The 22,678-nt window shown below is 51.6% G+C and overlaps 1 protein-coding gene across 6 annotated transcripts in view; it reads left to right on the top strand.

Annotated features, from left to right (window-relative positions):
• The window catches only part of FLI1 (Fli-1 proto-oncogene, ETS transcription factor), a 120,335-nt gene that overhangs the window by 60,933 nt on the left and 36,724 nt on the right, over positions 1-22,678 (top strand). For 4 of the 6 annotated variants that reach the window (XM_029206949.1, XM_029206947.1, XM_029206950.1 and 1 more), the window contains 3 exons: positions 8,241-8,452; positions 17,508-17,662; positions 21,833-22,036. In XM_029206949.1, coding sequence (XP_029062782.1) covers positions 8,322-8,452; positions 17,508-17,662; positions 21,833-22,036 — 490 coding nt within the window. In that variant the 5' untranslated portion in view covers positions 8,241-8,321. Of the gene's footprint in view, positions 1-65; positions 7,825-8,240; positions 8,453-17,507; positions 17,663-21,832; positions 22,037-22,678 lie in introns of those variants that run through there. The other 2 variants (XM_029206948.1, XM_029206951.1) reach the window with 2 other exon arrangements.

The following is a 22,678-nucleotide window of genomic DNA, read 5'->3' as shown; positions in this document are numbered from 1 at the left end:
CCCCCCCCCCCCCCCCCCAGTTAGTGAAGATCTAAGTGACCAGGAGTGGGCATGGAGGCCTGGGGGCGGGGCAGGGATGAGGTTAGAAATTTCAATAAGCTACTTTAGAAATCAGCCAAACGCTCTGAGTTTCCAGGGCCAGTTTGGCTGTGCAGCAGAGCCCAGGATAGGATTAGACAGAGTTAGCAAACGGGGAACAGTTTGGGGGGAAGAGTATAAGCTTTGCAGTCAGGCTACGGGTTGGAGAGTCACTAGTTCAGGTTTCTTTACAGTAATATGAGACTCTTAGCTCACATCGTAAAAGGCTAAATGAGGTGATGGTTGTGAAAGTTCCCTGAAAGCTTCATGTTATCACACTATACTTGCTCTGTTTGTTCCTTCTAACTTAAAAAGTGGTCCCTGCTTGTTGTTTGTTTTCTCACTGTTGTTGTTTGTCTGGGGTAATTCCCCTACATGGTTATCAGAGGAGTCAGGCCTTATGGCTGAGTCTGACCCTCCCTCACTGTACGAACCTGGAGAGGTTAGGCTTTGGGCCTCCGCTTCCCCACGGAGTCTGTCCTGGTGCTGACTGCTGTCAGCCCCTGCCAGTTACCATAGTGAGAAGGTTACTCACACAATCCTCCTCTACCTCCTTTGAATATGGATCTCTTGTTGCTGATGAAAGTGATAGGAGATGCTCCAGTCGCTACATGAGAAATCACCCCCAAATCTAGTGGCACAAAACAATTATTATGCTTATGAGTTCTGTCAACCTTCGTCGAAGGTTCCTCACTCCCAGGCCTGGAGGCTGATGCTGGCTGGTGGCTGGTGGCCTCAGTTGCTCTGTGTGTGGACCTCTCCATGTAGTTTCTCTGCTCGGGCTGGTGTGGGCTTCCTCACAGGATGGTGGCTGGTTTCCAAGGGCTAGAGGCCCAAGAGAGAACGAGAAGCAGGTGGAAGTCGTAACGCGTCCATCACCTGCCCTTGGAAGTCCTGCAAGGCCACCTCTGCCACCTTCCACTTGTTGAGGCGTCATAAAGTCTCCTCTGGGTTCAAGGGGAGGGTAATAGGCGCAGCCTCTCGGTGGGGAGTGGCAAAGATTGGAAATACTGATGTGGCTGTTTTGGGTCAAAGGCACCCTTCCCGACCTGAGCAGGGTACCTGCGCTGCTCTGCGCAGAAGAGCTTTCAGTTAAAGTTGGGTGACTGATCAATGTTTCCACCTTCTTCCTTATCCAACTTTGCAGAACATTTACCTCCTCTTCCCTTTGACACCTGCCCTCTGTGGGATGGAAATAACGGGCAATATTTGGGCACAGGGCTGGCAATTAGAAGGGAGGGAGAGGCCAAAGGTTTGAGCAAACTCACAGGAGCCACCTCTCCTGACACTTCAGATGAGAATGTGCTGACCAACCCCCCAGCACACACACACACACACACACACACACACACACACACACACACACACTGCTGCAGAGCCTGCTGGTTTCCCCAAACAGAGAAGACAGAGGACTTTGCTCCCTAGAATCCTGTCTGCATTTTGTATGCTCTCTGGCTGCCAGGAGAAGGGACTTCACGTCATTATGCAAAGAATGTAATACAAAGCCACAGCTCGTGGGCTCCCTGCGGTGACCCAGGGATGAGCTTTCCAGAGGCCTGGTCTGGGATTTGTGGACCCACTGAGCAGGGGCAGAGGCAGGGAACTCAGTCTGGTCGCTTTTGACATCTTTTTCACTTGCTCCAGCAGAGTTCCTGAGCCACCGAGAGCTGTCCTTACAAGTTTCGGGGCAGGACAGGGGAGAGGAGGGGAAGGAAACAACGTAGGGTCAGTTCTTCTCAGGCCCCTCTTTTGGGTCATTCCCTGTGCTAGAAATAAATACTCAGCCTAATTGTAAGAATCAGGAAAGGGTGGGGGAAAATTGGGTCTTTTCCTTCTCTAACTCCATTTGGCCCATCACCGTGGCCCGTGTGTGTCCTTGCTGCACGTGGACGACGGCAGACATTTCTTCCATGCACTCCTGCAGAGAATGGGGGGATCCTCACGGCACCCTCTCCAGCATTTTCCCTCCCTGCCTGCATCTCTGCTAAGGTCTTTGGAGATGCAGTTATTGGCTCACCACTGATGTCAGCCCGGCCATCATGTGGCCATGCTCTGACCACATCCCCCATCACTCAACTGATGTGAGCACGGAAAATATCCTTTGCTTAATCTAAGGGAAACAAATGGTGGAAGACACATCTGCTGGTATTTAAAAAAAAAAAAAGGAAAAGAGAGGGGAAAAAAAGTATATATGGTAAATTCCAAACTAAGGGAAGTTTATTTATTAGTGAATTCACAGTTATGCACGTGGCATTCTTCTGATATTTACTACATGCCTGATGTAGGAACAGCAGGATGAGTGGATGCTGGCCACCTCCTCCCCTCATTCGCAGGATTATTTCAGTGCCTTATCTGTGCCTCCTAGAGGCCTGAATTCAGAAGCTAGAAAGAGAGAGAGGGCTGAAGCTGCAATGGAGCAATCTGATGGTTTGCAAGGAGGAGAAACATAGATTAGGAAGTAGGTTCTCTTTTCTAGAACCCCGTGGAATCTGCATTTCAAATCCAACTATTATCTTCAAACCCGCTCATTTTGAACCTTGGGCAGCCTTGGTTACTTTTAAGTAACCGACACAGTTGAGAAGAAGGAATCTCTCAGGCTTTATCTGTCTCCCCTCGCCCTGCCCCCATCTCCAACCCAAAGGGTCCCAAGTCATCTCTTAGCATCGTGCTTCTTTTAAAAAAAACTTTTTTTGTTGTTTTTTTTTTTGTTTTAGTGTTTGCTGTGTCCTAAGAACTTTAGGCTCTCGATTTAGGGAGTTCACTTACCTCGTTTTATATTTATTCAAAATCTGCCAGATTAGGTACTGCTATTATCACCATTCTACAGATGAGGAAATGAAGTTTGTAAAGTATAAATAAATTGCACTAGGTGGTGCATTGATGACTAACTGATGGAACTTGGACTGGAACTCAAATCTTTCTGACTCCAAAGATTGTGCTCTGTGTACATCTCAACAGACATAAAGAGTTACCCTCAAAGAAGTTATAGTCTAACTGGGAGGTGGATGGTAATGGTTAAGTGCCCAGACAGCAGATCTGAATTTGAATACCAGGTCACACTCACTTACTACGTCACCTGAGCTGAGTTCACTTCTCTGAATATCCATTTCCTTATCTGAAAAATAGAGGTGATGACAGTACATCCCTCGTAGGATTGCAGGGAGGATTAAATTAGATCGCTCAGGGAAACTGGATTTGCACTAAATAAATGCTATGATAATCGTCTGCTACTTTGATCTGTTTTCTATAATGATGACAGGGATGTATTGTAAGTGATGTGTTAAAGGCACCTTAACACAAATTGGGTAAGAAGCACCAAGACTAGTGCCCTCTGGCCGTGTCCATCTGCTGGCTCCCTGGGCCAGCAGGGCATCCTGGGAAGGAAAGCTGACACAGTTTGGTCAGCATTTCTACGGCCAGTATGACTATCCACTTAGCTCGGAAATCAAGCTGCCATTCCAAGTAGTTGCCCTTGCCTGAGTGCTCTGGTAAACGGGTCAAGTGGGATACTGTTGTGCTGGACCACTTCCCTGCTTGGAGTCAAGGGGCCCTGTGCCTCCCTCTGGGTCTAGGTCTCAGTGGCTGAGGGACCAGAGCCTGTCCTAAGTGACAGGCCTTTCCTTCCCAGCACTCAGCAGAGCAAAGGGATGTGCTTCGCAGAATCCAGTTACTAAGCAAGTCAGGGCTGGCTTCCCAGGGACAGTGACAAGGGCCGAGAGAGACCCCAGACTGAGTCCCACACGGGATTAGGGCCACGCCCTCTGTCCTTCCTACCGAAGTCAGTTTCCCTGCCATGTGCTCTGCAGCAACCCGGACTCAGCAAGGCTTTAAAGGATCATTGGACTTCCTCTGAATGAAGGGATCAGTGTCAGGTCCAAAGTCAAAAGGAGAAGTGAAGGAACCGAGCCACCCTGAGAACAGTGTGTGAACGTTTATGCTGACGTTCTCTCTGTCTTCAGCCCATCATCCTGGAGGTAACCACTCAGCAACCGTCCCTCAGTATAAAGGTCTTGAGCCTCAACTGCGTACTCATTCCTATAAAGAGTTTTAAGTACAAGTAAGAGTTTCATGTTGAAACTTTTATAAGTTTTAAGAATTTAAGTAAAAGTAAACAGCTTCTAAGACATAGCGAAGTGTGTAACAAGCTACAGGCATGTTGCTGATCCGACGGCCAGTTCAACAGCTCCTCAGCTGGGCAAAGCAGCTCCTTGGTGCCGACGCCCCCATCAACTCACCCCCAGGGACTTCCGGGACCTCCAGTGGGGACAAGATTCTGTCACACAGGTACGACGGCCACACTCACCTCACGCCGTGCTCCTGTCGGCCTCTTCCTGCCCCACACCCGTCTTCCTGCAATGCGCCGCTGCCCCAAAATCAGCTTGGAAAAGGCTCGCCACTGCCCATTGGGAACATGCCGTGGGCTTGGTCTCGGGACACCCCCAAAGCTCCAGCCTTGAATGGCAAAACGCCGTTGTTTCCTTTCAGAGCCAGTGTGAATCTTCTCCCCAGCTCTCACGCTTCACCAGGATCCCAAAGCAGCTTGTTTGGGGCCTGGTCTCCCCAAATCTACGATTCCCACTTAATGGTCCTCATCTCCTTCCCCTGCTCGTGTTAGGTTTTCTGATCCAGTCCAGGAGGCCAGACAAGGAACCGTTCTCTTGCATCTTCTCTCTCCCCAGCTTCTCCCAGCCACCAATTCTTTTCTCCACCACGTGATGAAATTTTTTAAGAAAGCCTTTTCCCTATCAATGGCTGCAAACAGAAAAGTGTGTGTGTGTGTGTGTGTGTGTGTGTGTGTGTACACGTGTATGTTTACCCAAGCAGTAGTCTCACTTGACCTTTCAAAGCTCAAATGAGTCACAGGGCATTATTATCAGGGAAGGTTTCATGGAGGAAGGAAGATTTCATTTACCTACAAAATGGGAAGAATTGGATGTGTGTCCGGAGCAAGGGACAAAGAAAGGATGCTCCCAGCGCATGGGCTTACAAAGTCTAAGACACAGGAGGGCACTTGAAGGCCTGTTTAGTGGAGCAGTGGAAACAGCGAGCCTGGGGCAGGAGGTGCAGCCTGGACGTCGTGAACGGGGAACGTGGATGGTGGGCCGCCGGGGCGAAGCTGAGTTCTTGGAAAACAGGCAGATGAGAATAGATTTGCGATGGATGAAACCGAGGATGCTCTCGGAGGGATCTGAGCCGGGGTTGTGGCTGATGACAGTATTTACAGCTTTCAAGGGAGCTGGATCTGGCGGGGGAACGTGCAGGGTGGGCTGGGTGAGGGACTGGGTGCTCGCTCACAGAGGGAAGAGTCTGACAAACACAGCAGAGGGAGCCGAGGACAGGACTGGACAGAAAGGGGAAGGAGAGGTGTTCTGGAGTAAACCAGGGTCCTCTCCTCCTGTGATGTGGCCCCTTGACTGGAGTTTCCTTTGATTGTGAACTGAAGGAAACTTTTTCCCAAAATGAGTTCAAACCGGTTTTGTACCATTTACCACACTGCACTTTGTTCTGTAAAGTATTTTTTCTCATCTACTTAAGAAGTCTCTCCTTGGTCAGCCTCCAGAAATCCCAGCTTGGTCTTATCTGGCCTCTGTTGCAATCTCTTTGCTGTGAACCCTGGTTTCGCCATCTGCTTGGTCCCTCTGACTTGACTACCCTGCTTCTCTGCTCCCTGACCTGCCATCTCTGGGGATAATGATGGTAGGGAACTTTGCCCGAGTATCACTATCCCTGGTCCTGCCTCCCAGGCCTCCTGGCCTCCGTTATTCCATCATCCTCTCCCCCAACCCAGAGGAAAGGAGATGGAAGAAATACTTTAATTGGAAACGCCAAGATTTGTGCATGATCAAGCAAGCATGTCAGCCTCTCTCCACGGTGGAGGATGATACCTGATTCCTTAGCTGTAGTCTGTTTTTGTAGCAGAACTGGTGACTGTTCATCCGTCACCAAAAGGGCATTTATGGGTCCTAGTTGGTAATGCATCTCCGCTCCTAGTGTAGAACCCCAGGAAGTTCATGGGCTCAGATTCAGGCCTCTGGAAGATGACAGTGACTTTTCAAGTTGACTTTTCAACTTGGAACCACTGTGTGCCTGAAGGACAGTTCAGATCCCTGGTTTGGGGTGTGGAGCCAGCGCGGATCCCTAATTGAAATGGACGATGGATATCATAACCAACAGACAAATGGTTCCAAGAAGCACAACTTTCCTCTGAGTATGACACAGGGCAGCAGGTGGAAAGTGAAGGAGCCCAGTAGATTTTAGGTCTGAATCAAGGGACCCGCCCTGTCCTTTCCATACTGTGCAGGCAGCTCAGCTTTGAAACTGCCGTCTCCGGCCATGTCTATACTCTGCAAAGCCTTCTGGTGTAGGTGCAGACTTCCCGGACTATGCTCCAGTTATTCTTTCCTGATCCCAACCGGAAACAGCTGCAGAAGAGCCTCTTCCTTTGAAGTATGGCTGTCCTCCTGCTGGGGTTGAGAACAGCCGTGGGAGAAAGGGCGACACTTAGCTGGTAGAGCAGATTGTAATTTTATAGGTATGGGAGCGGGGGCTAAAGTAAAGGTGCCACAGTAGGGCTGCCATAGCAAAATACCACCGACAGTGTGGCTCAGGCAACAGAAATGTATTTTCTCACAGCTCTGAAAGCCGGAAATCCAAAATGGGGTGCTGGCGGGTCCTGAGGCCTCTTCTTGGCTCGCAGATAAGCTGCCCCCTTGCTGCTTCCCCACATGGTGGTCCCTCTGTGCCCACCACCCCTGGTGTCTCTCCATGTTTCCAAATATCCTCCTCTTATAAGGACATCAGTCATATTGGATTAGGACCTACCCAAAAGGCCTCATTTCAACTTAAGCATCTCTTTAAAAATCTTATCTCGAGATACAGTCAGATTCTGAGGAACTGGGGTTAGGGCTTCAACATATGAATTTTAAGGGAACAACTCAGACCATAGCAGGTGGCCTAAGAGAATCTTTACTTGAAGCTAATAACCATCAAAGCTAACTTTACTGGGTGTCACTCTGTACCAGAGACTGCGCTAGACATTTCTCCTGTAATATTACATCATCACCTCTCCACGATTACAGATTGTGTAATTATACTTAGATTATATTGATTATAATTAATTCTAGATGGTGAATTACTACCTTTTCTGAAACGTGGTCAACTTAATTTGGTGGAATTGTGTGATCTAGTGACGATCACACCCCAGTCCACGACCTGGGTCGCTGTGATCTGCCATGAGCTGGATGATGAGGGAATCTCATTACCCTGCTTTGGTCGGTAGACCTCCGGAAAGTGTGATGCTGCCGCCTTTCTTCGTCCGCCGTCTCCACCTGTCCCGGCAGGTGACGGGACAGTAGGCATGGGAAGATCAGCCCTGACTCCTCCATCCACATAGCTGGGATTCCGCCCTCTTTCCTGGGCAGGCTGAATCCTCACATTTAGGGCTGGAAACTGTCATCTGAAGGAATCAGGCAGGAAAGGATGAAGGAGCACTGTGTCCCGGGGAGGCAGGCAGCCTCCCATCTGCATCTCAGATGTGTAAGATGCCCCAGCACATCCTAGAGCGCCTCTAAGCAAACAAGCTAGACACCTGTACCTAGGTCTTCTCATTCAATCACCTATCAACTCTGAAAAAGCTATTCTTATTCCTGTTTGCAGAGAAGAAAAATGAAACTGGAGGGGACCACAACCCTGGGCCTCACCCTTCTTCCCTGGTGTGACCTTGAGCCACATACTTAACCTCTTCGGGTGGGTCTCACTGGCCTCACCTGTAAAAGAAATGTCCCCACTCCTATGCCCCATAGCTTGACTGCTTCCCCAGCTAGTAAGGGGCACTTCTGTTTATCCCGAGAGAGCCCAGGGTTCAAGCACCACCCCAACCCACGCATGTGCTCTGTGTGACCATTCTTCCTGGCCTTCCGCTCCCCACACTCCTTTCTGGGAGTCCCAGCCTATAGACCCAACAGATGGACACACTCCCGGCGGTCTGCATCCCCGCTCCACTCCCCAGACTGCCTCATCACCCAGGGTACCCTGCAGAGAACCCATCAAGCTTGTGCAACTGGGAAGCCCTGGGCCAGCCCGCCGGTTCCCAGGGAGGGTAGGTGGGGAGTGGTGCTGGCTGAAGAGTGACGCCGGGCTTCTGTCTCCTCTCTGCCCTCCAGGAGGCTCTGTCGGTGGTGAGCGACGACCAGTCCCTCTTCGACTCCGCCTACGGACCGGCGGCCCATCTCCCCAAGGCCGACATGACTGCCTCCGGGAGTCCCGACTACGGCCAGCCCCACAAGATCAACCCCCTCCCCCCGCAGCAGGAGTGGATGAACCAGCCCGTGAGGGTCAGTGTCAAGCGGGAGTACGACCACATGAACGGGTCCAGGTAAGCCCGCCAGGCCTGGGCTGCCCAGGGCCCCCTCCCCACCCCACCCCACCCCCGGCTCGCTCCTCTGGGGCTGAGTCAGCAGATGTGGCACCGAGGGGTGTCTGCAGCAGATGGGGCTCTGGTGCTGGGCCGGGGGGGCCCGAGCCAGTCCCCAGAGAGCTGGGGTGAGAGGCTTACTTGAGGGCCGCGGCAGAGCAGGGCCGGAAGCCCCCCTGCTCTCTGGGCTCCGAGGCAGCCCTCAGGCCCACGACACTAACAGGCACTTTTGGAGCATCTACGTTACGTCAGGCCCAGGTGCAGCCCCTCTTAGGGATAATGAAGCAATAAGATACTCTTCCGTGTCTTGTTCCAGATACTTGGCCTCTCTGGGTGGGTCTCACCGGAGCAAAGATGACCAAACCATTCTTGGAGTAAAAGTCCAGGATGATGAGGGTGAACACACCTGAGGGCTCCCCGTGCGAGGGAGGACATGTCACGCTTGGAAAGTGTGTTGGGAGTTAGTGCCGCCCTGGGCCAGGAAGACTTTGCAGATAGAGATGGACAAGAGAGGACTGAGGAGAAGAAAATCATAGCGACGAGGGAGAGCACACCTGGGGGACGGGTGGCCCAGGGTCCAGTCCTGCCTCTGAACGTGGGCCAGTTACGGGTCCCTCTGAGCACCAGCGGCCTCCTTTCTGCACGGCTGGAGCATTTACTCTTCCATAGGCTTGTTACAAGGGTCGACAGTGATGCTGTAGGAGAAAGGACCCAGGATAGGGCCCTGGACTAGGAAAGTGCTGGATATCCCAATAGTGACCGTCATGAGCCAAGGTCGAAAATAGAGAAAATGGTAGCCTCGTTCATGAAACGTCAGGCAAGCCAAGGGGCCTACAGCACAGGGAGATAAAAACGGAAATTAAGAGAGAGCCCTGGGGCTTCCCTGGTGGCACAGTGGTTGAGAGTCCGCCTGCCGATGCAGGGGACGCGGGTTCGTGCCCCGGTCTGGGAGGATCCCACATGCCGCGGAGCGGCTGGGCCCGTGAGCCATGGCCGCTGAGCTTGCGTGTCCGGAGCCTGTGCTCCGCAACGGGAGAGGCCACAACGGGGAGAGGCCCGTGTACCGCAAAAAAAAAAAAAAAAAAAAAAAAAAAGAGAGCCTTGATGGACAGGCTAAGAAAATAGGGAATGTATTCCACATGCAAACGCCCACTTGAAACATAGACGTGACATCTGAACATCATCAGATCTGTGACTTGAAAGCTAAGGATCATTGTACACAGAGAGTGGGGAGGGGAGAGTCGGAAAGATAAGTAAAGAAGTTAGTGAAACATCCCAGGTAGGAAATTAGATGCTTCTGAACTAGAGTGATGGCACTGATTGTGGAAATAAAAGCGGAAAGACACATGAGGGACATATCCGGGGGATAATTCATGGGGCTTAGGTGGATAAATATTGCACTGGGGGGAGGGGTTTGTGAGAGGAAAGAATCGAAGATTGGCAAAGCTTGGATGTTTCCAAGAAGGACAGTGCCAGCAGCAGTCACGGGGGTAGGAGGAGGACATGCTTTGAGTAGGGATGTCAGTGTTGCCCATCAGATACGTCGGGAGCAATCAGTAGGACATCCAGATAAAAACATCTACGAGGCCCTGGAAACCGAAGCTCAGATACTACTGGGGTTTGGAATTTAGGCTTGGGCATCATCGTGGAAGAGTTCTAACTATGCTGGTGGATGAGGTCACGGAGGAAACAAGTCTAGAGAGAGCAGGAGGGGTGCACGGGTGGTGGGGAGGCACCCCCCGGATGGCCCTGGTCTCGGACCTGCCTGTGGAAACACCCGGCCCCAACACACTCCAACCCCACTGACCCAAACCAGCCACTGGGATCCCAGCCACCTCCCCAGCCTCTAGGATTTCAGGGAGGCTCAGGGGATCCGAGCCGGGAACCCCTCCAGTGAGTGAGTGTCTCTCCACAGAGAGAATGAGGGTAATGACCTGCCCCCAGCGCAGGGAAGACGGAGTTTGTCAAACATCTTTCCACGTTACCATTTGCTCCCACCACTCTCCCTTGAAGTCCATATTGTAATTGCGTCTGACATGCAGAGGCAAAGTGGGCTTTATGGTGGTGTATGACTTGCCTAAGGATTCAGAGAAGGCGGTGCTGGCCCCGGAGCCCAGGCTCTCGGATCCTGGCCCCCCGCGGCCCACCTTTCCGCCCCCTCTGCCTGCCTGTGGTGCCCTTGCCACCGTCTCACGTCTGCCGACACCCACCCCGCAGCATGGAGGGCCATTCAGCAAGGCCTCCCAAACTGGCCTGAACACAGGCACTCCCGATGCTTGCCGGCAATCCAGATCCACCCTTGGACAGGCTTTGGTCTGTTGTAGCCTGAATCCAACCCCCGCTCCCCTCCACTGCCCTTGCCCCATCCAAGCACCTCTCCTTCTAGGCCACCTGAGAGCACCCTTCTTCCTCCCACTTCCTCTTGCCTTCCTGAAATCTCGTCATCAGACAGCAGCCAGAGTCCTCCTTTCAAAATATTTAACTTTCTTGCTCAAAATCCTTTAATGGCTTATGACAAAAATCCAAAGTCCTTCAGCATCCCTCTGACACCCTCTTCACCCTCCACCCCCATCTCTCTCCTTCCGTCCACACCGGCCACACAAGACTCTAGCTGCTTCTGCATGCCAAGCACGTGTGTTCCTTCTTTCTGGAACATTCCTACTCCATCTGGTCTTCTGACTCTCTCCTTCACTTGTTTTACGTCTCTGCCAGAATGTCCCCTTCTCAGAGGCCTTCTCTGACCACCAGATCTAAAACAGCACCCGCCAGTATTCACCCTGCTTGGGTCCTTCCCGGCTCTCAGCACGCCCCTCACTAAAGCGTGGGCAGGGCTTCGAATGTTTACTGGGCGGCACCTGGCACGTGATCGTTGGCTGTTCAACACACGGTTGTTAAATATGTGAATGAACGCGTGGCTAACGCGAATCAAAGGTGAAGATGTTCCTCTATAGTCACGTGGGTCATCCGTGTACAAGCCGGGACAGAGACCCAAGTGAGCTGGCAGCGCCTCAGACCAGCCTGTGTCTGTGCTCAGGTGAGCCTGCATTTGTGAGCTGACTGCTCCCTCCCCTACTGCCAGGGAAGCCTCAAACACTGCAAGATACTAATCCTGGGCAAAGAGGGTCCCCCAAGGAAATCGGTTTTCAGAACCCCCTTGCCAGCTCGTCCCTGGCTCCGGTCACACCAGAAGCCAGCTGGAGGCGAGTTGTGTGAAGACCCCAGGGACCAGATGTGATATCTACCTGGCTCTGGTTACACAAAGCAGCCCCTGCTTTTGATCTGCCCGTCTTGACCAGAGTAGGTTGAGACTGATGTAGTCTCACCCCTCCTGGGAAACAAAGAAGATCCAGTGGACTCTCAGAGCCAGGCAGGCTAGGCGCAGCCGTCACTGGCACCTCATAAATATTCTCTAAGTGCTCACATGGAAACTGGACTGGTGGGTAGCAGGGAGCAAGGATTTTCAGAAAAAATGTCTTTTCTTAAGACGGAACCACTTCAGATCCCATTATTTGAAAACTCAAAAAGAAACAGTGTGATGAAACAGATGCTGGCCTATTTAAATCTCTCACCTGCCACTCTGTGCTTCTATCCTCCAAGTAACACTGATGATGGTACTTTTAATGCAAAAGAGAATTCCTAACTTCAGATGAAAAAACCAGAGTGTAAAATTTGGGATCTCTTGGCTAAGAGACTGAATCTGTGCTTTTCGACGCAGTAGCCACTGGTCACATGTTGCTTTGGAGCACCTGAACTATGGCTTATGCAAAATGGACATGTGCTTGAAATATATTTTAACATACTGGCTTTAGAAGACTTAGTGTAGAAAAAAAGTGAAATATCTCATTAATTTTTTATATTGTTTTTATTGAAATGATCATCTTTGGGTGGTATTGAATTAATATATGAATACATTTTAATATATTATTAAAATTCATATTACCTTGCTTTTTTATTTTAAAAATGTGGCTACTAGAAAATTTTAAATTATATATGTGGCCCCTTCGATTGGACAGTGCTGGGCTAGAATGTTTTGGACTGTCCCGTGATTCACTGAATTCTCTCTGTGTTCTTTGTTAACTTGGGATTCTGAGTTAGTTGATGCTTATCAGAGACCCCACAGATACATGTGTCACTGGAGGAGGTATTCCGTGCACCTAAAGCTACAAGACCCTTCTTGCTTCCTTTGCCGCCGCCAAGTCACAGGGCCTGGTGGAGAGACGGAGGTCTGAGGAGCCCATTGAAATTCGAGCTTGCCCGCGTTGAGGAAGGTTCGCTCTCTTTCTCTGTACCTTCCCCTTGTTGAATCTGTTAGCATGAGTTGCTCTTCAAACAGTGTGGCACACAGGCTCTGCGCTGGATGTAGACTTCAGCATCTCGATCCAAGCTGTGGTCTGCAATTAACTCTCAGCTTCATCCTGTCCCAACCACGGGTTTTGGGGATAACATCCCATGAAGGAAAAAAAAATATATCAACTTAGAGAGGGGAAACGCAAAGACCCGCTTGCCTGACCTGCTGGACCAGAGTTTAGCATTAGTCTGCCCCGACGCTCCCTAGACTGGCCAGCAGGATCCAGATGCCCTTATTCGACACCTACAGACTTCAGTTCTACATACAGGAAGACGAGCCTCACACACCCTGTCACTTCTGCCTCCGAATGCAGAGTCCCTTCCTAAGGTGCCTCCTAAAATTCTGAACCTCACAATACGAAGCATGTCACACATAAGCTGGGTGGGAGGCGTACTCAGGGTTCTGGAGAAGCTGTGAGCATCTACTACGTATGAGTTAGGGTGATGGCTTTACTACAGGTGATTTCTTGTCTTGAAATTTGCTTTTAACATATTGCATCTCCTTTACAAAAACAAAAAAGACATATGCACACATCTCTGCATGGCTCCTACGGAAATCCTAAAGACAGCACAGATTTGCTTAATTTCCATACAGTGTACACATGTTGTGGAAGACACACATGATGTGGAAGACACACCTGATAGTCCTCATGCAACCACAGGGCTCCAGTAGCCCTTGGGACCTCACGTTAGCTGTGTGGATATTGCGTATCCATTGACAGTAAGCCTGGGCTGCAGATCTGTGGGTCTGGGTGACATACCCTGAGTTAAGTTGCTCTGGGTTGAAAGGGAAGGAAGAGAAGATGTTTGCATAGTCTGAAGGGGTTATCTTTGGGCAAAGTCTTTGAAATCTCCTTTTATCCAAATACTCAAGACTTCTCATCTTGTTTTAAATCACTTGACAGTTTGCAAGGCACTTCTGGAAACCAGCAGTAGCCTTTTTAAAGCAATGTTCCCTGAACACACACAAGTAAAACCAGAGGAGTAAAGAGGGTATGTCCAGTGGTGAAAAGAAAGGACAAGATTGCAGGGTCACAACTCCTTTGCTGTGGCCTCCGCTGCGTGGCTTTCTGAGCCACGGCTGAACGGGAGATGCTCTGAGTTACACGCTCAGAGCCACCACCTCCTCCCCGCTCTATTGTGGCAGCCCCAGGCCCTCCTGTCACCTGTCCCAGTGCGATCCGCTGCCTGTGGGCCCTGACCCCATGCTAGCTGTAAGTACAGGTCTCAGTACAAACCAGCAACATTATGGGCAAGCTGAATGGCAAAAACCTCTCTCCCTCCGTGCGTGCCCCCCCTTGTTGTCATCGGGCCTCTTCACGGGCACCAGCTGCCTCATTAAAGAGCAGCCTTTATGCTTGCTTCACCTGTACCCCACTAACCCCCCCCCCCAGCCCCTCCTCGCAGTAGCTGGGGAGGCCTCGAGAGAGGCCTGTGCTGCCTGCAGAGTCACAGAGCCGAGAGCCCCAGCGTGGAGGGGAGCGCGGCAGGTGGGTGGTGAGGGCATGGCTTTCCCTCCTTCTCTCCCAGAGGTCGGAGGAGGGCCGGCTTGCGCAAGGGCGGAGTCCAGGGTGGTGGCCAGGGCTTCTCCCTTAGGGCGCCCCTTTGCAGATCTTAGGCTCTGGGACCAAGGATAGGGCCTTGTTCCCAGAGGAGAAGCAGCCAGGCGGGCGAGAGGGCAAGCAGATCACCTTGCCCCGCTGGGGAGCAGGTGCGAACACGGGGCGGGGGAGGGGTTGGACCCTGAAATATGGCCGCTTCTTTGCGATAGGAAATGAGAAGGTTCCCATTACTGGCCGGCCCCCGTGGTCACCCTAGCAGGAGAACCCGGGGCCTGACCCTGTTCAGATGTCCTCCCCGGGGATCTGGCCTGGCCACGCCCCCCCCCCCAGCAGGTGCCTCTCTCACCGCAGTGCTCAGACTCCTTACCAGGTGACATACCAGGCAGCTTTTACCAAACAATTCCTCTTTCCAAATTTCTTTTTCTCTCCTCCTGGCCCCAGGGACTGGCCCTGCCCCAGGCACCTATGGCATAAGGGGTCATTTCATTGCGATGCTTTCTGAGGTCTGACTTTTCACCACTGCATGGCAAGGGGTCCGTTTTGGGCACAGAAATCCCCAGAGGCCCAGCTGACGTGGAAAAGAATTTTCACAATTTGTCTCCCCGATGTTCACAAAGTGGGGCGCAGCCCGCGGAGGGCAAGTCCCCTTCCGCCACGCCCGCCCCCACCCGACACCGCCCCCTCGCAGAAAGTTCTCTGGCCCCGCCCCCTCGCAGAAAGTTCTCTGGCCCCCGCCAGGGGAAGTGTGTGCTCTGGCAACCTCACCCTCTGCACTGCGTTTCCAGCCAATGAAAACGTTGCTCTCTTGGTTAAAGGCCAACTTAATCCTCCAAACTTCTGCTGCACTCGGGTTGTTTCACCATGGACAAGTATGCTGGGAAAGGCTGCCAGGCCGTGGTGGTGTGTGTACGTGTGCGTGCATGCATGTATGTGCGTGCGTGTGCGTGCATGCGTGCATGTGTGCGTGGGCCTGCATGGGTAGCCTATGCGCCTGTGTGCGCATGCGCCCACTTGCGGTTAGCCTTGAGGAGGGTGAAGGAGACCCCGCCAGCTCCGCAAGAGCTGCGCTCAGACGCAGCACCAGGGTCTTTCTGGGACTGCTTCATCTCAGGCCAAGTCTTTCTCCACCAGAAGCCAAAGGGCCAAACTCTGGTGCAAAGCCCCGATGTGCTACTGCCTCCTCTCAGACTGCTATGGGGACATTAAACCTTTAACAATCTGGGGCTCTGACGGCTGGTTCTTGGTTCTCTGCCTGGAAAAACAGTAGGCGAATAGTAAAACCTTAAATTCTAACATGTGTAAGTTATACATCTTATTTTCATTTTCAGCCCATGTTCCCCTCTGTAAGACATCAGGAAAAAATTACCGTCTGACTTCTAATATCTCAGTGGGGCATTTATCTCCCAGCTATGATAAGTGATCTTCAATATTTTTTTCCTTTCAGATTAAGAAACAAATTCATTTAATTTTCTTTATTGAATGTGCTCTGGCCTCCCCCACCCTGCCGAGTCCCCGCCCTCCCAAGCTGTTACTCCCTGCTCCCGGCTCAGCGACTGCTCTCCTGCCCGCGGGGCTTCGGCCTTCGCAGGACGGGCGGGTCGATCTGGCACAACCCTGGTCCTTAAGGCCTCGGGATGGTCTGTTCCTGCCCACAGCAGAGTGAGGGAGGGCAGCGGCCAGGCCTCTGGAAAGCCCTGTGAGGTTCTGCGGCCCGGAGTTGGCCGGCGGTAATCTGAACCTTATCTGAACTCCTGGGTCTGAAAGCCTGGCTTGGAGCTCTTGCAAGGACTGGCTGTCTCCCAGGTTGCCAGAGCTGATGCTCCCTGCTCCAGACAGGGCCACAGCCTTTCCTTGGCCTCTAGTCACCTCCCTCAGTCCTGCTGCTGCTGGAGGGGCTGAGGGGAAGCGAGGGCAGGGTAGGATGGCACTGCCTGGGCGTGCCTGATGGGGGCAGTTCCATGGCCCTGGGCTCGGGGTAGGCAGAGTGTTCTGCCAGGCTGCTGTGGGCACCAGGTGGCCACAACTGAGATGTCAGCTCAGTCACCGGACAGATGCTCGTCGCTGAGCTGAAGCCCTCTTCTCCCACACTGCAAAGTATCAGGGGCTAACCTGGCCGTGTACTTCTCTGGTTTCCTTAACCATAGAAAGGAGATATTAACCCTTGCCATGCCTATCCTGGCGGGTGATTGGGAAGTTCAAACAGAACATTGTATGAGAAACACTTTAAAATGATATGCATGCAACAGAAATAATTCACTCCAAAAACAGTGATGGTTCACCCCCTCTGTAAGGCACTATAGAGAGGGTTTAAAAAGGTGTATTTGTCTAAAACCCACTTATACGGGGTGCCTAGAATAGTCAGATTCATAAAGTCAGAAAGTACACTGGTGGCTACCAGGGGCCGGGGGATGGGGGGCGGGGAAGGGGAATGGGGAGGCAGTGTTTGCTGGGGACAGGGTTTCAGTTTGGGAAGGTAAAACATTCTGGAGATGGATGATGGTGAGAGTTGCACAGCCACGTGAATGTACTTAGTGCCACTGAACTGTACAGTTGAATATGGGTAAAATAGTATGTTTTATGAGACTTTTACCATAATTTTAAAAAACTTAAAAAAAAAAAAGTCATGGCACCATCAGGAACCTCCCAATCCAGCCAGGGGAAGGGCACCTGCCAGGCTAACCCTCACATCATGTGACAAGTCCTGGAGCCATGGCAGAAACAGGGTGCTCTGGGAGCGGGGAAAGGCCTGTCTGGGAGCGAGGTCGAGTGCACGCGCCTCGGGACCGTAGGTCGCCTGGCCACAAGGCTAAAAGCGTCAGCTGCAGGCAGAGCGGGAGGGCAGCAGTGCCGAGCTCAGAGGCCCAGACTCCAGTCTGAGGGCAGCGAGGGGCTGCCAGAAAGTGTTTAAGTACCGTAATTATAGGACTGGGCTGGGATTTGGAGAAAACTCTGGTGGCCGCGTGGATAGAAATAAAGCAGCGTCAGCAGCGTCCTCGTCCTCGTCATTCCACCAAACGGGGCTGGGCAGCGGCTCCACGGATGTGCCGGTGGCAGCGGTGGCAGTGACGCTGATCACTTCCTCTGGGCCCTGTCTTTTCTTACTCCAGGGAGTCTCCGGTGGACTGCAGTGTTAGCAAGTGCGGCAAGCTAGTGGGCGGAGGCGAGTCCAACGCCATGAGCTACAACAGCTACATGGACGAGAAGAACGGCCCCCCTCCCCCCAACATGACCACCAACGAGAGGAGGGTCATCGTCCCTGCAGGTACTTTGGGACCCAGTTCGCTGGCTGCCACCCGCATCCTCAATCTTCTGGGCTAGTCGCCCCGGTGGGCACCTGCGCCCCCACCTGGCGCCCTCTTCTCTATGGACATGCTTACTTGGGAAAGCTGCACTTCCCACTTTCTTCCCTGGCTGCCCTCCAAGACAGTTTCCCAAATGTCACCAGAGCCCCGAAGCGCAGATTCTGGAAGCCCTGCCCTCAAACAGGTCACATCACAGAGTCTAGCCTTGGTGCCTGGTTCCACAGGACGAGGCCTGCAAAGAGGGGAGAGGCAAGGCCTTCTGAACCCAAAAGGAATCCCGGGGACACCCAGATGTGCCCACCCTTGCCTTTAAGGAGAAGAGTGGCTACAGAGGTCTGTCCCGTCCATCAGGCATGCACTTCCTGGCATCTGCAGGGTCTTACCTCTCCAAAATTGCAGGCAGCTCTTCCAGATTCAAAACAGAAGTAACTGTATTTAACAGAAGGAGAGCCTGAACATGTGTGCGGCCAGGTACGTCATGAGGTAAAAAGAGGCGATTTTTCCTAGGTATTGGTGCTTTTGGTTACAGAAGATAAAATCATTGTTCAAGCCTTCCGTGCATTGGCTGGACACTCCACCTCGGCTGGCGAACTCAGCTGCCTGGTTGAAAAGGGAGGAAAAACTACTATGTGTAGAGTCCATGCCAGGTAGAAGGAGCCAGGGTGTCCAAATCTGAAGCAAAGTGAATGACTTACCAAAATCAGTTTACCAAGGAGGCCAACCCCTTCCATTTGGAAAAGTGTAAATGCAGTTGTGTCTGAGAGCCAAGGCTTAGATGTCTCTTTGAGGTAATCCAAAGGAATCCGCGGCTTGGTCTAGAAGGTGTGGTTTTGCAACGGGCCGCTCCGTCCTAGGCTCTTTGTATATTTCTTTTCCATGGGAAGCTGTGTGTCACCGTCTCCTAGGAACACAGCCACACGCTTGTATGCTGGGCCAAACTCAAGGTGGCAGGCGCAGGAGGTGTGGGAACAGGTGAGGCAGGAGAGAGGGGGACCAGCGGGAACTTTTCTGTGCCCGGCAGGACTTGCAAACCGCTCAGAAAGCATGTTTATTTCCTTTCTCCACAAGCGCGTGACCTCACAGAGGAAGGGGAAGAATAGCTCCGTATACTGAGTGCCTCTCGGTGCCAGGCGCTGTGCAGATGGCCTCATCCCTGTGATGCTACTTCTATCTTGTAACGTCCGATCTCCCCTCCCCGGGAACACCAGCTAGGCGTGTGTAGCTCAGGTGCATTTGTGAGAGGCAAGAAAATGGTGCCTTCTCCTTTATTATAGAAAGAAGGCAGAAATGATGCTGAGCTAAAGCTGGCCTGGAGGGAAACTTCTGGACTCCCCCCATCGGAGCCGAACCTCTCCAGGCCTTTGCTGACTTGGAATCAAACCCCACCCTCCCACCTCCACACTGCTCCTCTAAACAGTGACCAGCATGAGGAGGAGATCTTGAGGACAGAAGAGTTAAGAGGCCAGAGGTTGTCTCTGAGCCAAATGTTGACACCATTTCATTTCCATAGTCACTTTTGGGCGGGGGTAGGGAAGGGGTGGGGGGGAAATGACCAGACTGTTTGGTTGACCCTTCAACTCTGAAGTGGTGTTGAAATACTTTCAAAAGGAGTATCAGGATGGCAGTCTTAGGGGGCCAGAGTAACCCCAGCAGTAATAATTAAAATAGCATAAATTCCTATCAAAGGGTTTCCAAAGCACTTGGTGTCATGAATTCCCTACCTAGGAATTCACTTCATTGTTTCACCTCTGGCTGGGTCTTGAAGCATTATCCTCACACATGTTGGTCAGCCTCCTGGACATAACAGAAAGTCTCATTTGGGCAAGTCCACACATCAAGGCAATAAAGCATCAGTGGAACAACCAACTGAATTTATGGTGGGATTTTAAGACGAGTATAAACGAGGTCCCTAGTTCACCACCAGTTCCAAGTTCCGATGGGAAGAAACTAGGACTCAATCATCCAGGAAATATATTTGGAAGAGTTTAGCATGCTCCACAGCGGAAAATTTATAATTCAGTGTGCTGTAAAAGGAAGGGAAAGAATATTGTGACGGAGCCCAAAGCAAGGGAGGAAATAAGAAAATAAATAAAATCTACAGTGTAAAATTGTATTTGAGGCCTTGGATACTCAAAGTGAGGGATTAGGAGAGGCAGAGGCAAAGCTGATGAAAAAAAAACAATATGCTACGTAATCCAAGTTCCCCCAGGACACTTTTCTTTAGAATTCTGAAATGGTGCAAAATTATTTCCATTTACCAATGGTCCGTGCCTGATTGTTCCTGGAGAGCAAAAGAGTAAGACAGAGCAAGAAATTTATCTGAGAGACAGAGAGAGAGAGAGATACAGACTTGTACAATGAAGCCCCGAGTAGCTCCGCTTTTTGGGGTGATGGCAGAGCACCTCCCGGGGGAGCTAAGGCAGGATGGTGAGAGGGGAGAGGAGAGGAGCCTTGGGGTGGGGGACCCTCAACTAAGTGCAGTCCTGGGAGGATTTTGACTGGAATTCCAGCTCAGACTGGGACTGAAGGTTGAGCTGGGGACTTAAGCTTTCAAGACGCCACTTCCCAACTGCAAAACGAAGAGAAAAGCCACCTTGCAGGCTTTTCTTGATGAGTGAAAATTAGCACACGTGGAGCAGCGGGCACCTAGGAGGCATTCAGAATCTGGAGTGTTATGAGTTACCGGGCTCTGGGTGGTTGGTATGAACCTTGTTTCTTTCCCCACAACCCCTCCTAATCATTCAGACCTGCTCCCATTTTTGCCAGGAGCCTTCACAGACCCTCAGAATGAGAGGTGAGGTGGTTGAGAGGTAGCACAGATATTCCTACCAAGTGAGCAGTCCAATAAAACAGGCCCAGTAGAAGTTGGGGACCATCAAATCTCCCCTCCTCCAGGAAGCCTTCCATGACTCCAAATCCACAGTGACCCCTTCTGCCCACGAGTTCTCGAACTGCCACAAGAAAAATCTGCTGCTTAATTCCGTGCTTTCCTGCCCTAGTGTTTCGTGTGGATTATCATCCATGAGTGCAAGACCCATGTAGCTTTCTTCTGTGATAAGCATATTTAACTGCATATTGGACTCTCTAATAATTGGGGGCCAAGGAAAGACATGGTGATACGTGATAAGATATAAGGGCTCTACCTAGCGTGGAACCTGCTAGAACTCATCACCGGCACTCAAAGTACACATGCTCCCCATATACACACACCTGGCTGGGGAGGAGTCTGAGGGTCCCAAGTGGAGACCTTACAACCTCAGTCCTTACATTATGTATGTTCACTTGAGAGCTAAAATGTTTTCTCCCTCCAACACCATTTCCCATCTTTTTTTTTTTTTTTTTTGCTGCACTGGGTCTTCATTGCTGCACGAGGGCTTCGTTGCCCTGCAGCATGTGGGATCTTAGTTCCAAGACCAGGGATCGAACCCGTGACCCCTGCATTGGAAGGCGGACTCTTAACCACTGGACCACCAGGGAATTCCCCATTTCCCATCTTTGGGGATTTAAATATCCTAAAAACTTTGTCAGGATGATTTTAAAGAAATTTCAACACAGCTGTCTCCAAAGGGAGAAAACCCAGATTGGGGTTAAGTTATTAAGACTAACACCACTGGGTTTTCCAACTGCACACATGGAATCGTGGTCCAAGTGTCCACGTACATCTTCTTTTCTGCAGCCATCGGACAGATCACTGTTCTTCCGTGAAATCACTGATGTTCTTAAGATACAGATGGTGGCCCTGGGTGTTGGAAACTGTGCTTGTTTTCATTTTGATGCCACCATTTCTCAGGCAGAGGTTTCGGTTGCCCTTCAAAGGCTTTAAAGAGAGTGTCCTGTCCAGATGCGTAGTGAGACATCTAAGAACCTTTCCAGAGCGCTAAGTGGTTCAGGCAGCGCCAGATGTGACGGGGCCGGATGGGCATTCTGGGAGGACCATCTGGGAGGGAACCACTTTCTCACTGGGGGGAGGGGGGATTGAGGAGGGGGAAGGGAGGGGAAGAGGAAGGGAGGGGAGAGAGTTGGAGATGGGGAGAGAGGGAGAGAGGAAAAGACAGAGGAGAGAGGCAGAGACAGAGAAGGGGTGGAACCCTGCGTCCTGCAGCCTTGCTAACAGCCCATCTCCCCTGCAGACCCCACGCTGTGGACGCAGGAGCACGTGAGGCAGTGGCTGGAGTGGGCGATAAAGGAGTATGGCTTGATGGAGATCGACACATCTTTCTTCCAGAACATGGACGGCAAGGAACTGTGTAAACTGAACAAGGAGGATTTCCTCCGAGCCACCTCCCTCTACAACACGGAAGTGCTATTGTCACACCTCAGCTACCTCAGGGAAAGTAAGTGCCTGGTCCTTTCCCTTTCTGGGCAGCAAAACACCCCCAGAGGCTGCAGCCCAAGTCCCCAGCCACTCAGGATGAAGAGTGGTTCCCACGGAGCCAACCCAGGGAAAGGAGATAGGGTCCCGGTCTGTCGGTTTATGCTGGGCGGTTGCTATAGGAGCAGCCCATCCGGGTGTCAAGTTGCCAAGGTCGCACTGGCTCCCAGAGACCCTGCGAGGGGACTGACCCAGTCCTGCCATGACAAGGGAAGGAAAACAAGGAATGGAGAAAAAGTAGGGAGCTGCAGCCCCGTGGGGTCTGCCAGAGGCGAGTCACACTCTTCCCATGAGAACCACTTTCCAGAAACTACTTTGCCCCAAACTATAAATAGATGGACACCCGGGCTGGTATTGTCTTGAGCGATGATTTAAAGTTCCTACAGTAAACTCTAGATTTACGTTTTTGAATATTTACACGTTAAGTTCCTCTTATTCTTGGGGTCACTCTGGCACCCCCTAACCCACCTTTACCCGCTGTTACCTACACACCCTTCCCAACTAAACAGGAAGTGTAGCAGATGCCACAGGTGGGTTAGGATCTGTTGGAAGCTTTCTCCTGGCAGAGTCAGAAGGCAAAGAGCTTTGGAAAGGGAGAGTTTAT

The sequence above is a fragment of the Monodon monoceros genome, unplaced genomic scaffold, assembly GCF_005190385.1.
Source record: "Monodon monoceros isolate NGI ecotype Baffin Bay Population unplaced genomic scaffold, NGI_Narwhal_1 Super_Scaffold_7, whole genome shotgun sequence".
NCBI lineage: Eukaryota > Metazoa > Chordata > Mammalia > Artiodactyla > Monodontidae > Monodon > Monodon monoceros.
The sequence above is the reverse complement of the archived record's forward strand: the minus strand, read 5'-3'. Positions and strand labels throughout refer to the sequence as shown.